General features: G+C 46.8%; 1 protein-coding gene across 1 annotated transcript in view; it reads left to right on the top strand.

Annotated features, from left to right (window-relative positions):
* Positions 1–16,062, top strand: part of LOC124605829 (UDP-glucosyltransferase 2-like) — a 68,302-nt gene that overhangs the window by 21,629 nt on the left and 30,611 nt on the right. Inside the window, exon 3 of the mRNA XM_047137758.1 lies at positions 1,122–1,584. Coding sequence (XP_046993714.1) covers positions 1,122–1,584 — 463 coding nt within the window. The remainder of the gene's footprint in view (positions 1–1,121; positions 1,585–16,062) is intronic.

Raw genomic sequence — 16,062 nt, 5'->3', positions numbered from 1 at the left:
GACAAGCAGCGGTACGACCTGGTGATGCCGCCAGACGGCTGAGACACAGCTGACGCTTCCCTCTGTCGCAGGTCCGACAAGCAACGGTACGACCTGGTGATGCCGCCGGACGGCTGAGACACAACTGACGCTTCCCTGTGTCGCAGGTCCAACAAGCAGCGGTACGACCTGGTGATGCCGCCGGACGGCTGAGACACAGCTGACGCTTCCCTCTGTCGCAGGTCCAATAAGCAACGGTACGACCTGGTGATGCCGCCGGACGGCTGAGACACAGCTGACGCTTCCCTCTGTCGCAGGTCCGACAAGCAGCGGTACGACCTGGTGATGCCGCCAGACGGCTGAGACACAGCTGACGCTTCCCTCTGTCGCAGGTCCAACAAGCAGCGGTACGACCTGGTGATGCCGCCGGACGGCTGAGACACAGCTGACGCTTCCCTCTGTCGCAGGTCCAACAAGCAGCGGTACGACCTGGTGATGCCGCCGGACGGCTGAGACACAGCTGACGCTTCCCTGTGTCGCAGGTCCAATAAGCAACGGTACGACCTGGTGATGCCGCCGGACGGCTGAGACACAGCTGACGCTTCCCTCTGTCGCAGGTCCGACAAGCAGCGGTACGACCTGGTGATGCCGCCAGACGGCTGAGACACAGCTGACGCTTCCCTCTGTCGCAGGTCCGACAAGCAACGGTACGACCTGGTGATGCCGCCGGACGGCTGAGACACAACTGACGCTTCCCTGTGTCGCAGGTCCAACAAGCAGCGGTACGACCTGGTGATGCCGCCGGACGGCTGAGACACAGCTGACGCTTCCCTCTGTCGCAGGTCCAATAAGCAACGGTACGACCTGGTGATGCCGCCGGACGGCTGAGACACAGCTGACGCTTCCCTCTGTCGCAGGTCCGACAAGCAGCGGTACGACCTGGTGATGCCGCCAGACGGCTGAGACACAGCTGACGCTTCCCTCTGTCGCAGGTCCAACAAGCAGCGGTACGACCTGGTGATGCCGCCGGACGGCTGAGACACAGCTGACGCTTCCCTGTGTCGCAGGTCCGACAAGCAGCGGTACGACCTGGTGATGCCGCCGGACGGCTGAGACACAGCTGACGCTTCCCTGTGTCGCAGGTCCAACAAGCAGCAGTACGACCTGGTGATCGTGGAGCGCCTGCTGACGCCGTGCTTCTACGCGCTGCAGCACCTCGCCGGCTCGCCGCCGCTGGTCGGCTTCGTGTCGCTGGGCGCCTACCCCTACACCCACTGGAGCCACGGCAGCCCCGACAACCCGGCCTACCTGCCCAGCTGGGTGCTGCCCTACTCCGACCACATGACCTTCTGGCAGCGCCTCTACAGCACCTACTTCTGGCTCTACCTCAACTACGTCTGGTTCTACGTCGTGCTGCCGCGGCACGACAAACTCCAAAAGCAGTACTTTGGGCCCGAGGTCCCATCCATCTATGAACTCGAGAGAAATTTCAGTTTCATGATTCTCTCCAATCATTTCATCGAAAACTACCCCAGGCCGAATCTGCCAAATTTCATCGAACTGACTGGACTCCATGTGAAACCGGAACTGGAGCCTCTTCCGAAGGTACAGTATGACTCATACAAATCCATAGCAGTGTATAAAAATGACGTTTTTTAAAAATAATATCAATATTTATACAGGGTGTTACAAAAAGGTACGGCCAAACTTTCAGGAAACATTCCTCACACACAAAGAAAGAAAATATGTTATGTGGACATGTGTCCGGAAACGCTTACTTTCCATGTTAGAGCTCATTTTATTACTTCTCTTCGAGTCACATTAATCATGGAATAGAAACACACAGCAAGAGAACGTACCAGCGTGACTTCAAACACTTTGTTACAGGAAATGTTCAAAATGTCCTCCGTTAGCGAGGATACATGCATCCACCCTCCGTCGCATGGAATCCCTGATGCGCTGATGCAGCCCTGGAGAATGGCGTATTGTATCACAGCCGTCCACAATACGAGCACGAAGAGTCTCTACATTTGGTATCGGGGTTGCGTAGACAAGAACTTTCAAATGCCCCCATAAATGAAAGTCAAGAGGATTGAGGTCAGGAGGAGGTGAAGGCCATGGAATTGGTCCGCCTCTACCAAACCATCGGTCACCGAATCTGTTGCTGAGAAGCGTACGAACACTTCGACTGAAATGTGCAGGAGCTCCATCGTGCATGAACCACATGTTGTGTCGTACTTGTAAAGGCACATGTTCTAGCAGCACAGGTAGAGTATCCCGTATGAAATCATGATAACGTGCTCCATTGAGCGTAGGTGGAAGAACATGGGGCCCAATCAAGACATCACCAACAATGCCTGCCCAAACGTTCACAGAAAATCTGTGTTGATGACGTGATTGCACAATTGCGTGCGGATTCTCGTCAGCCCACACATGTTGATTGCGAAAATTTACTATTTGATCACGTTGGAATGAAGCCTCATCCGTAAAGAGAACATTTGCACTGAAATGAGGATTGACACATTGTTGGATGAACCATTCGCAGAAGTGTACCTGTGGAGGCCAATCAGCTGCTGATAGTGCCGGCACACGCTGTACATGGTACGGAAACAACTGGTTCTCGCGTAGCACCCTCCATACAGTGACGTGGTCAACGTTACCTTGTACAGCAACAGCTTCTCTGACGCTGACATTAGGTCAACTGCACGAAGAATTGCCTCGTCCATTGCAGGTGTCCTCGTCGTTCTAGGTCTTCCCCAGTAGCGAGTCATAGGCTGGAATGTTCCGTGCTCCCCAATACGCCGATCAATTGCTTCGAACCTCTTCCTGTCGGGACACCTTCGTTCTGGAAATCTGTCTCGATACAAACGTACCGCGCCACGGCTATTAACCCGTGCTAATCCATACATCAAATGGGCTTCTGTCAACTCCACATTTGTAAACATTGCACTGACTGCAAACCCACGTTCGTAATGAACACTAACCTGTTGATGCTACGTACTGATGTGCTTGATGCTAGTACTGTAGAGGAATGAGTCGCATGTGAACACAAGCACCGAAGTAAACATTCCCTTCCTTCTATTGGGGCAACTGGCGGTGAATCGAGGAAGTACAGTACATACTGACGAAACTGAAATGAGCTCTAACATGGAAATTAAGCGCTTCCGGACACATGTCCACATAACATCTTTTGTTTATTTGTGTGTGAGGAATGTTTCCTGAATGTTTGGCCGTACCTTTTTGTAACACCCTGTATATGTGTTTGGAGAGAGAGAGAGAGAGAGAGAGAGAGAGAGAGAGAGCGAGAGAGAGAGAGAGAGAGAGAGATCGGTTTTTGATTGAGATTTTTACTTAAAGTCGTAACTGGTACCTGAATTTTGGTTGCTGCCTCCTTGAATGATCAGCTTCTGCACCAGTTGTTGACGTATTGCGATTTGGAGGAAGTTATTGTTCTTTAAGGTTTAGAATACGACTCTGTTGGTTACTTGGCCGTATTGCGGATAGCTTTGAGCGTAATTTTTCCTTGCTTTTCATACCTAAGGGACCACTGTTGTAAGTAAGTAAGATCAATCAGCAATCTGCTTTCCGTGAGAAAAGGAGATTGCTTGACACACAAACTTCCTTCAGACTATACGTCCTGCTACATCAAAATTGGTCAGTGGAGTTTAGCACCATACTATTGTACAAGAACATTAGCCAATTACTGTAATTAAGAAATTATGAGAGGTTGTTGCTTATTGAACGAAAACTATAGAGAATGCATTTCTTTTCCTGTATTTTAGTGAACTTTGTACACTTACAGTTCTGTCGATTAATAGACGGCAACGACAATGAAGTTCACTTCCTTTTCCAAAAACAAGATATTTCTATTCTTAACTTCCATAAAATTTGTATACATAAATGTTTGGCAACTGATACACATACTTCACTCGATTTTATCACTAAAATATCAATTTTCATTAAATGTAACAATACATTCTGAGCGACGGCCTAGCAACACGTCCTCTTTCCACAAGATACAGATTAACAGTCCTCTTTTTTTTTAATAAAATCAACTGTCTTTTTTTCTTTTTAGAGTCCATACTCAAAGATTCTCTAATGCTATCGTTGCGGGGACTGCGCGCTAAAGAGTTTCTTCCTGTCCATTTGCGCTTCGCTTCACTTCACTTCAAGTACTTTTTGAATCACATTTACATTTACGGTAATTACATACATTACTGAGCTTCTCAGAATAAAGTCAGACACAAATTAGTTTTAAAAAGGGCAGTGAGGCTCACATAACATTAGAAGTGCTAGAGAAAGTATATACAATATAAGCCTCAGTGATAATAACAGTCTCTGCCGAGATGTGATTAGCAGAATCCATGAGTTCTAAATCATTGCAGAAGTGGTTACGTGACACGATTCTGACACTATTACTTACGATTTAATAGTTACGATTTAATAGTTAATTTGCAACCGTTATATAGTTTCTCAAAACATACGGACGGTATACAGTGAGTAAAGCAACACTTTTTTTTTCCTGAAAGCAATTTCATTTTGTTCAGAATTCCAGTAGACCGTATTATTCTCTCCACTCTTTTGGTTACAAAACCCTATTTTTCTACACAATCTGCGTTCAATGCGATGACCTTATTCCACCTAACGGGAAGGGACTGTATGCTTGCATGGTACCACTCTATCGTCGACGTCGGAACCAACGTTTTGTTGCATCAATAATCCCCCCGTCATCCACTAGTGCTTCCCGTGGAGTGCATCCTTCATTGGACGAAACAGATGGAAGTCGGGAGGTGTGAGATCCGGGCTGTAGGGTGGATGAGGAAGAACAGTCCAATGAAGTTTTCTGAGTTCCTGATGGGTGTACAGACTAACAGAGATGGCCAGTTGAACAGCGAGTTATTTGACTGTATCCTCTCGATGACCTCCTTTGTCTTCGTATTCAACACTGTAGGAGTCACAGCTATGTGCAGTCAGCCGGCACACGGCAGATGGAACAGATTTTCGCGGTTTTCTCGCGATGATGACAATCGCCTCTACCAACGACTCGCCGAGCTTTTGTTCACTGCCAGGTCCTCGCTGGCATCCTGCAAGTGCCTATGAATATCTGTGGTGCTCTCGATTTCTGCCAAAAGAAACTCAATGGCAGCTCTCTGCTTGAAAAGCACCTCCGTTAAGGACGCCATTTTGAAGGATACGTATAACGCCGTCTCCCGTTCGAAATTCATTGAACTTTAGGGGCTAAAGCGGCAATATTCCATGATATCCCGAAAGAAATTCTGTATTATTTCAACCGGAATTGGCCGAGGAAACAGGTGTTGCATTACATATTGAACGCCCTTCGTAGGTACACTATTGGCCATTAAAATTGCTACACCACGAACATGACGTGCTAAAGACGCAAAATTTAACCGACCGGAAGATGCTGTGGTATGCAAATGATTAGCTTTTCAGAGCATTCACACAAGGTGGGCGCCGGTGGCGACACCTACAACGTGCTGACATGAGGAAAGTTTCCAACCGATTTCTCACACACAAAGAGCAGTTGACCGGCGTTGCCTGGTGAAACGTTGTTGTGATGTCTCGTGTAAGGAGGAGAAATGCGTACTATCACGTTTCCGACTTTGATAAAGGACGAATTGTGGCCTAACGCGATTGTGGTTTATCATATCACGACATTGCTGCCCGCGTTGGTCGAGATCCAATGACTGTTAGCAGAATATGGAATCGGTGGGTTCAGGAGCGTAATACGGAACGCCGTGCTGGATCCCAACGACCTCGTATCACTAGCAGTCGAGATGACAGGCATCTTATCCGCATGGCTGTAACGGATCGTGCAGCCACGTCTCGATCCCTGAGTCAACAGGGACATTTGCAAGACAACAACCATCTGCACGAACAGTTCGACGACGTTTGCAGCAGCATGGACTATCAGCTTAGAGACCATGGCTGCGGTTACCCTTGACGCTGCATCACAGACAGGAGCGCCTGCGATGGTGTACTCAACGACGAACCTGGGTGCACGAATGGCAAAACGTCATTTTTTCGGATGAATACAGGTTCTGTTAACCGCATCATGATGGTCGCATCCGTGTTTGGCGACATCGCGGTGAACGCCCATTGGTAGCGTGTATTCGTCATCGCCATACTGGCGTATCACCCGGCGTGATGGTGTGGGATGCCATTGGTTACACGTCTCGGTCACCTCTTGTTCGCATTGACGGCACTTTGAACAGTGGACGTTACACTTCAGATGGGTTACGACCCGTGGCTCTACCCTTCATTCGATCCCTGCGAAACCCTACATTTCAGCAGGATAATGCACGACCGCAGGTTGCAGGTCCTGTACGGGCCTTTCTGTGTACAGAAAATGTTCGACTGCTGTCCTGGCCAGCACATTCTCCAGATCTCTCACCAATTGAAAACATCTGGTCAATGGTGGCCGAGCAACTGGCTCGTCACAATACGCCAGTCACTACACTTGATGAACTGTGGTATCGTGTTGAAGCTGCATGGGCAACTGTACCTGTACACGCCATCCAAGCTCTCTTTGACGCAATGCCCAGGGCCGTCGAGGTCGTTATTACGGCCAGAGGTGGTTGTTCTGGGTACTGATTTCTCAGGATCTATGCACCCAAATTGGGCGAAAATGCAATCACATGTTAATGCTGGTATAATATATTTGTCCATTGAATACCCGTTTATCATCTGCATTTCTTCTTGGTGTAGCAATTTTAATGGGCAGTAGTGTAATAAGAAGTGTGATAGTTATACGTAACGAAGTTTTACGTATTCCGTTCACAACCAGGATATTCATGTCGCAGAATTTACCAACTCTCCTTTGGCTTACATGCGAGCAGAAGGACAACGAAAGCATCGGTTGAAACGATTGTTACGCCTCTAGTCGACGCGGGGTTTGGAGGAAAATTTTAGTTTCAGAATTTTTATTACCAGCAAATGCTCTTTTTGGCAATGGCTTTGGCACAGTGGTAACACCGTTTCGCGCCAGATCAGCGAAATTAAGTTCTGTCGCGCGTCGCTAGCACTTGGATGTCACGACCGACTTGGTCTGCAGAGCGCTGTTGGCAAGCTGAGTGCACTCGGCCCTAGTGAGGCAAGTGGAGGAGGTACTTGACTGAGAAGCAGCAGCTGTGGTCACGAAAGCTTACAACAGGTGGAAGAACGGTGTGCTGACTCATGCCTCTGCGTATCAGCATTCAGGCTGCAGGAGACATTGTGGTGGTCGGTGCCTTTGGACCTTCCGTGGCCTGTTCGGAAGGAGAAGAGGTAAATGATGTTTTTTCAGTACACAGGAAGAGTTAAATTATTTTGACGATGTCTTCGTCCCAGTGGTGGTTTTCTTTTCTCAAACAACAGCATTGTAAAGACGGTCCGTTTTTAAGAACGGCCATGAAATTAATCATGGCTTCATTTTAGCAGAATTTCGTTATTCCTACAGATTTTTAATTCCTGGATGTATTTTACTTTCTAAAGTTTAGTTAAAAAAGTACCCTTCCGCAAGATTGGAAGATTTTAGTTACAGAAGAATCTGAAATTCATTTAGAGGATATCACTTTTCCAGTAAATGTTTAATCATAAAGGAGGTGCGGTAGCAAAGAGGGGCGTTTCGCAGAAATATACTGTCAGAAACGAGGAAGCTGTTCTACTTGTTACCATTTTTCTGCTCATTTTCCGTGGGAAAGGCCGGTGAGGGTCAGAGGTGAAGGCAAAATACCTGCCAAAATTGGCGAGCAAGTCCGGACGGAGGTTCTAAAATAAATCAAAAACAGGTGGCTTAGCGGTCAAGTCAGTAGATTCCCATTAATGACGAGTAAAGTTCAAAATTAGTTCAAATGGTTCAAATGGCTCTGAGCACTATGGGACTTAACTTCTGAGGTCATCAGTCCCCTAGAACTTAGAACTACTTAAACCTAACTAACCTAAGGACATCACACACATCCATGCCCGAGGCAGGATTCGAACCTGCGACCGTAGCGGTCGCGCGGTTCCAGACTGCAGCGCCTAGAACCGCTCGGCTACTTCGGCCGACTCAAAATTAGTCTACCGTCCTCCCGATGTATGTTTTGCGTGGTTTCCTTAAGTCAACTACGACCAACATAGCTATGAGTCCATAAAAAGAATACAGCACAGTTTTTTCCTCGCCTATGTCCAACTCAAGATGTGGGTCAATAATCTACTCATCGACGAGTAGTTGAACCCTTATTTTTTCACCATCGTTTTCCTCAAGTGTTGTCACACAAAAGCTTTTTGCTCGACAGTGGAGAAACTGTTTCTTTAAAGTTTCCTCCAAGATCCACCTATACCAGACTGGCAACCTTCTGAGCGTGTTTTCTTTTTGTCAAGTTGCGCAATGGATTGATCCAACAAGTACCCTTTGACTCCTACAAGAAACAGTTTCCACCTCACACTACTACAGAAGTCAGACAGACGCTCCTAATGTACCAACAAGAACTGCTTGAAAAACATGCAGCAACAAATATCTTCTGGAGTCGTCCACTGTAAGGAAAAGACACAAAAATATTCTGTATATTCTGATGTAACTAGTGGAATGCTTGGTACGGGAGTATTGCTAGTTAGTGTAAGAAAAACACTGAACGATCGAAAAATATTATTTATTACAAAAAATTCTGAGAAGTCAAGTGAAACTTTTTCTTATAAAATAATAATAGGTTCTTTTCAGAACAGTAGATTGCCTCTTATGGATAGGAATGCTATTATTTTACAAAGTATGGTAAGTTTCTTTTCCCCCTTTTCTTTGAGAATGATATTTACTTGGCAGAATGGCTGAGAGCCACGCCTACACAACTTGAATAACTTTTCTAGGTACGGTCAGGGCTGTTGTGTGAGAAACGTAGTGGAGTTTAGTGTTAGGGAGGATATATGGGGCTCGCATACGCTGTAGCGCACAATACCGTGAGCTGCGATGACTGCTGACTGCGTCACTCGATGCTGACAAATAACACAACTGTGTCTTTCTATCTGGATTGACCTTCGCCAATCAAACTCTCCCTATGCATTGATGAAGTCAAGGACTCCTATTCGCCCCTAGTCTAACTATTGGCATGGTACACTGGTCAGATAACCAGTCCACCGCAATGCCACTCAATATCTGCTCACAGGCATTTAACTAGTATTCTGTCCATGTTCACACCACACAGTAAGTGTGGTGGCCAACACAGTGAACAACGCTTAATCGTGAAGGACTCAATATAGTGTATCACTCTGATTCACTAACGACAGAGGTGCGCTGTCCCAGTGAAGCACTGAGTAGAGACTTTGTTCCTCACTCTTTGCATACACGTACGAGTGCACTCGCTCTTGTTACGTGTTCCCGCTCCAAGAGCAACAACGGAACGGCCCCTTTTTCTGGAAAAGTTGCAAGGTTATATCATTCGCTGCCTTCCCTCACTCCTCTGACTCTTTGTGTCAGAAATATTCCACCAATCAGAGTTGCTCTTTTAAATGGTAGAATGACGTTTTACTTAAGTCGACCAATGCGGAAATCTGTAGCATCTCCATTAGGCATATACTGTCCTCCTGTAAGAACTCCGTACCACGTAATCGGTCCATGAAAAAATGCGTCTTCTGGGTGCTTCCACACAATGTAGCGGAATTTGCTTTTAAGTTGAACATGGGAGTCATTATCCCTTTGCTCTGGCAAAAGCTGTCTTCTCTCTGGGCGGTCGCTTGGGCCGAAGTATGTATGTTGTTGACCCAACCCTCTGAAGGGATGGTCTTCCCAGCGGGCTGGTTTCCTCTTTAGAACGAAAATTCCTGTGGCCGTCATGTTGTGTACGCCAGCCTCGACTTTTTTCAACCTCGGTGCGCACTTGGGATTTACTTATTAGATTTGCATATCGCTTACATGAATTCATACAAAACTGACTCGACCTTATCGAGTTTATGTTCGAATGAAGCGTCTTGATGTGCAGAATACGATTGTGATGATGGAACATGTAAGAAATGAAGGTCTGGAGACCACACCACCTTGCAACCTAAGCAGTTCGTTACAGGCGCCACAGACACAGAACAGCTACGCCAAAGAAGGGCGATTATTTAGTACTTTCGACGCGGGATCCTTGTGTTCTATCCTAGGGGTTCCTCGAGAAGACAGTATTAACAACAAACGAATTCTCTCCAAGACCGCGTATTTGTTCATCGATGGGAACAAGTTGTATACCAGCATTCCTGTGGCCGTGTTAATGTATTTGGCATGTTTGCCAAGACGACCAAGCCGCTGTTCCGAGAATTTTTTTTCGTCATGCACTGCAGTAAAAACCTAAGGATCGTGTATCCACCAGGCCTCGCTAGTCATTAGCTTACCAGCATGGTCGCGCACCCTAGCACCCAAAAGCTTACAGCATGCTTCGAAACAGCCTGACACCTGCTCGGAGCTGATTCTTGCGCTTATACAGGGTGAGGAATTATTTAAACAGAGAAAATCTTGGGGACTGCACGGGACGATAAAACAAACATTTTTCTCTAATATAATATACACTGAGCTGACGAAAGCCATGGAATACTTCCTAACACCGTGTCGGACCTCCTATTGCCCGACGTAAAGCAGCAACTCGACGTGGCATGGACCCATCTAGCCATTGGAAGTCCACTGCAGAAATACCAAGCAATGCTAGGTCTATAGCCGTCCATAATAGTGAAAGTGTTTCCAGTGTAGGATTTTGTGCACGAATTGACCTCTCGATTATGTCCCATAAATGTTCGATGGGATTCATGTCTGGCGATCTGGATGGACAAATCATTCGCTAGAAATGTCCAGGATGTTCTTCAAACCTGGAGGCATGACTCATTGTCATCCATAAAAATTCCATCGTCGTTTGGGTACGTGAAGTCCATGAATTGCTGTAAATGGTTACCATGCAGCCAAACATGACCATTTCCAGTCAATGATAGGTTCAGTTCGACCAGAGGATCGAGTCTATTCCATGTAAAAACAGCCCACACCATTATGGAGCCACCACCAGCATTCACAGTGCTTTGTTGAGAACTTGGGCCCATGGCTTCGTGGAGTCTGCGTGACACTCGAACCCTACCATCAGCTCTTACCAATGAAATCGGGGCTCATCTGATCAGAGCATGGTTTTTGAGTCTTATAGGGTCCAACTGTTACGGTCCTGAGCCCAGGGGAAGCATTACAGGCGATGTCGTGCTGTTAGCAACCTTTCTTCATGAATAAATTCGTCACAGCCCCACTAGTAACGTATATCTCACACTGACAAGTGACACCGTCTGTGATAACATGGCGTCCAGAAATGCCATCGGCCTTAAAATAGCCGACGGACACGTAGGAGCAGTCACCATCAGTTACGCGAGGCTCAAATAATGCTGTGTGCTGATCTTCGATCTTCCTTCTGAAGTGCCACATATTGTCGTTGTTGCTGCCTTATGACCATACAGGAAAGGGCTCAATCAGTTTGCTGAAAAATGGAATACGTTCACAATATACACTCCTGGAAATGGAAAAAACAACACATTGACACCGGTGTGTCAGACCCACCATACTTGCTCCGGACACTGCGAGAGGGCTGTACAAGCAATGATCACACGCACGGCACAGCGGACACACCAGGAACCGCGGTGTTGGCCGTCGAATGGCGCTAGCTGCGCAGCATTTGTGCACCGCCGCCGTCAGTGTCAGCCAGTTTGCCGTGGCATACGGAGCTCCATCGCAGTCTTTAACACTGGTAGCATGCCGCGACAGCGTGGACGTGAACCGTATGTGCAGTTGACGGACTTTGAGCGAGGGCGTATAGTGGGCATGCGGGAGGCCGGGTGGACGTACCGCCGAATTGCTCAACACGTGGGGCGTGAGGTCTCCACAGTACATCGATGTTGTCGCCAGTGGTCGGCGGAAGGTGCACGTGCCCGTCGACCTGGGACCGGACCGCAGCGACGCACGGATGCACGCCAAGACCGTAGGATCCTACGCAGTGCCGTAGGGGACCGCACCGCCACTTCCCAGCAAATTAGGGACACTGTTGCTCCTGGGGTATCGGCGAGGACCATTCGCAACCGTCTCCATGAAGCTGGGCCACGGTCCCGCACACCGTTAGGCCGTCTTCCGCTCACGCCCCAACATCGTGCAGCCCGCCTCCAGTGGTGTCGCGACAGGCGTGAATGCAGGGACGAATGGAGACGAGTCGTCTTCAGCGATGAGAGTCGCTCCTGCCTTGGTGCCAATGATGGTCGTATGCGTGTTTGGCGCCGTGCAGGTGAGCGCCACAATCAGGACTGCATACGACCGAGGCACACAGGGCCAACACCCGGCATCATGGTGTGGGGAGCGATCTCCTACACTGGCCGTACACCACTGGTGATCGTCGAGGGGACACTGAATAGTGCACGGTACATCCAAACCGTCATCGAACCCATCGTTCTACCATTCCTAGACCGGCAAGGGAACTTGCTGTTCCAACAGGACAATGCGCGTCCGCATGTATCCCGTGCCACCCAACGTGCTCTAGAAGATGTAAGTCAACTACCCTGGCCAGCAAGATCTCCGGATCTGTCCCCCATTGAGCATGTTTGGGACTGGATGAAGCATCGTCTCACGCGGTCTGCACGTCCAGCACGAACGCTGGTCCAACTGAGGCGCCAGGTGGAAATGGCATGGCAAGCCGTTCGACAGGACTACATCCAGCATCTCTACGATCGTCTCCAAGGGAGAATAGCAGCCTGCATTGCTGCGAAAGGCGGATATACACTGTACTAGTGCCGACATTGTGCATGCTCTGTTGCCTGTGTCTATGTGCCTGTGGTTCTGTCAGTGTGATCATGTGATGTATCTGACCCCAGGAATGTGTCAATAAAGTTTCCCCTTCCTGGGACAATGAATTCACGGTGTTCTTATTTCAATTTCCAGGAGTGTATTTCGCCCTTAATTGAGTCAGGCAAATTAAGCTGGAGCTAACTAAACATGTGCTGTCATATATTGGTGGTTGCCTAGCAATAATGATGTATGACAGACAGGCAGCCACAAATGGTTCCGGACGTGACCAGGAAGGCTATGTCAGGTCAGCAAGCCTCCAACAACGCCTCATACTACTCCCAGTGGGCGATTAGTCGCAGGATTGTCCGGCCACGACCCTCCCCTCAATTATGCTGTGGCAGTGAGGCCAGTAACTCTGCCTGACGGAAGACACTGTCTCTTGAGACATCGCGTCCCACACTGGAGACAGATTTGAACACTGACATGCTGGTAGTGGAACAGACAGACACCATTCGACAGCAGTCAATGTTGGCAATATCTTTTGATGCAATGGTAATAGATGCTAAGGTTTTGCCGTCCTCTCCTTTGCTTTTGGAGGGAGATGCGACCCACCACCTGAGATACATGTCTGCAGGCAACACGCACTGTGGAGGGATGAGAACTGACGACAGATATCCTTTGATGACTGTCTCGTGCGACCATCACCCGTGGAAGATGGACCACTTGCTGCTGCCAAGAGCAACGTGCATTCCAGGATTGTTCAACACTCTGTAAAAGGAGGCCAAGGCACCTGACATCCCTCTCCCAGCAACATCTCCACCCAACGAGCTGCACCTCACAGCTGACCCCCTGCCAGAGCCACATCTGATACTACAATATACCATCACGGACAATGCCTCCCCATAACCATTGCCCTCTCATACCTCAAGCGCAGATGATACCGAAGAGGCCGAGATGTTGACAATCTCCGAGCTGCACAGGGACATCGACCGCAATAGTCAGCTGCTGCGGTTGGGCCACATCTCATGGTAGCCTTCGCAGCTTCATGGCTGATGGTGACCTTTCAGACAGAATTCAGGTATATTGAATTGCGACCATCAACATCACAACATATGCACCCATTCTTAGTTATGGTTGTTACGGGATATGTTAAACGCTGCTGATGTCGATTCAGCCTTCTATGCCATGTATGGTTATACCATGTTTAAATCCCGTGCTTCACCCACCAAGCCGCGCGGGGTAGCCGATCGGTCGAAGGCGTCTTGTCACCGCCCGTGCGGCTTCCCCCATCGAAAGTTCGAGTTCTCCGTCGGGCATGGGTGTGTATGTCGCCCTTAGCGAAAGTTAGTTTAAGTTAGATTAAGTAGTGTGAAAGCGATAACCTCAGCAGTTTGGTTCCATAAAACCTTACCACATTATCTCATTGTAAAATTTGCAATTTTCCAAATAAAATGATATATACGTCACTTACAAACTGACGTGGGAAGTATTTTATTTCATTTTTTAAAAATATAATCTACACTGGTTGAAAATGTTAAAATTCCCTACGTGCATTACTTCAAGATCTAGTAAAATTGGTAATTTTGTATATAAAAGGCTGGAATGTGTTGGTCATGTCCAGAAGAGGATGGGTACCAGGTTGAGGAAGTTGAAACAAAGTTTGAGGGACAAGAAACTTTCTGGTGGAGAACTTGAACGGATGGACAAGGTTCGGGTTGATAAAGCAGAGTATGGAGTACAGTTGGCCACTAAGGAGTCCAGAAAGAAGAAAAGAAGAACGAACTTGGAAAAAGATCAAGAGGATGATGTACAGTATGGTGCAGGGTGCTTCTGAGTGACTAAAAATAAAAAAAATTAAGCGTATATTGAGTTACAGTCTTTTGAAACGTAAGAAGCCGTTCCTGAAAATTTACATTTTCTGTTGCATTTTTCTTTAAATTTCAGAAACCACTTCCAGTAGAGTGTTCAAATTTTCATTTAGTAATAATATGCATGTCCTGACATTACTGAACTAAAATAAGAACATAATCTTATGTATAATTAAAATTATTTAGGATAATGTACAAAAAAGTACACAAAATTTTAACCATGTAATTAAAAAAATTTATTTCCGAAAGCAGTGGCTGAAATGCAATTATTGTGGTTCAGTAGACTCAGATCATACAGTTTAACGTTCTGTAAAAGTTTCATGTCAATGGCTACAGTAGTTCCTGAAATACAGGGAAGCCAAGTCACTAAATTTAATATTGTCAGGATAAAATATATGAGGAGATTCGGGACTGGTAAAATATACAACCTAATCAAAAGAATCCAACACCCTACGTAATACGGAACAGCCCCCTAGAAGTCACTGTAGACAGACCTGTCAGTAAGGAAGGAGACGGCGAGTATCCTCTTGTAAGTAGATAAGTGTCAACAGTAGAATGGGTCGATTGGGAGAGCTCAGTGATTTCGACTAGTCGTTCGATGCCCGACGAGTAACAGATCCATCAAAGACATTTCCATCTTTGTAACGCTGCCCAAGTCGACTGCTGGTGATGTGGTTGTGAAGTGGAAACGCGGAGGACCGACCTCAGCTAACCGTGACGAGGCGTACCTCATGTACTGACCCACAGGGGTCAGTTATGTATGATTTAAAATACCTGTATAATTACCACTAAAATAACCGGAAAATATCGATAAAATTGCGTAAAAATTATATAAAACATATGTAAACAGAATTACAGGATTAACTAGAGAAATGAAAAACTTTAAAGGAGAATCGAACTAAAATTAAAAAATGATGATAAATTTAAAAATTTTCTTCAAGAAATCTCGTTCGTTGAAGATGTGCAAAATTGTTGTATATCCTTCTTACAGGTATTGCCTACGAAGTATCTTTATTTTTGTTTATACACCCACACGTGGAAGAAATTAACAACAGCAAGTGAGGCAACAATGGGAATAATCAGATGAACCAGCAGTTTATTGTTAACTTTTACAAATGCATTCTTGAGCAACATTTAAGCGTTTTTCCTAAAGGCACACCCATTGTTCGTTCTTTACATATTAAAAGAATCAGTTGAGTCATTAAGCGACGTTAAACACAGACGTAAAAAAATGATATCTTCCTTGAAAAATAATATATGATTGTTGTTGTTGTGGTCTTCAGTCCTGAGACTGGTTTGATGCAGCTCTCCATGCTACCCTATTCTGTGCAAGCTTCTTCATCTTCCAGTACTTACTTGCAGCCTACATCCTTCTGAATCTCCTTAGTGTATTCATCTCTTGGTCTCCCTCTACGATTTTTACCCACCACGCTGCCCTCCAATACTAAATTGGTGATCCCTTGATGCCTC

The sequence above is a fragment of the Schistocerca americana genome, chromosome 3, assembly GCF_021461395.2.
Source record: "Schistocerca americana isolate TAMUIC-IGC-003095 chromosome 3, iqSchAmer2.1, whole genome shotgun sequence".
Lineage (NCBI taxonomy): Eukaryota > Metazoa > Arthropoda > Insecta > Orthoptera > Acrididae > Schistocerca > Schistocerca americana.
This window is presented reverse-complemented; position numbering and strand designations above follow the sequence as displayed.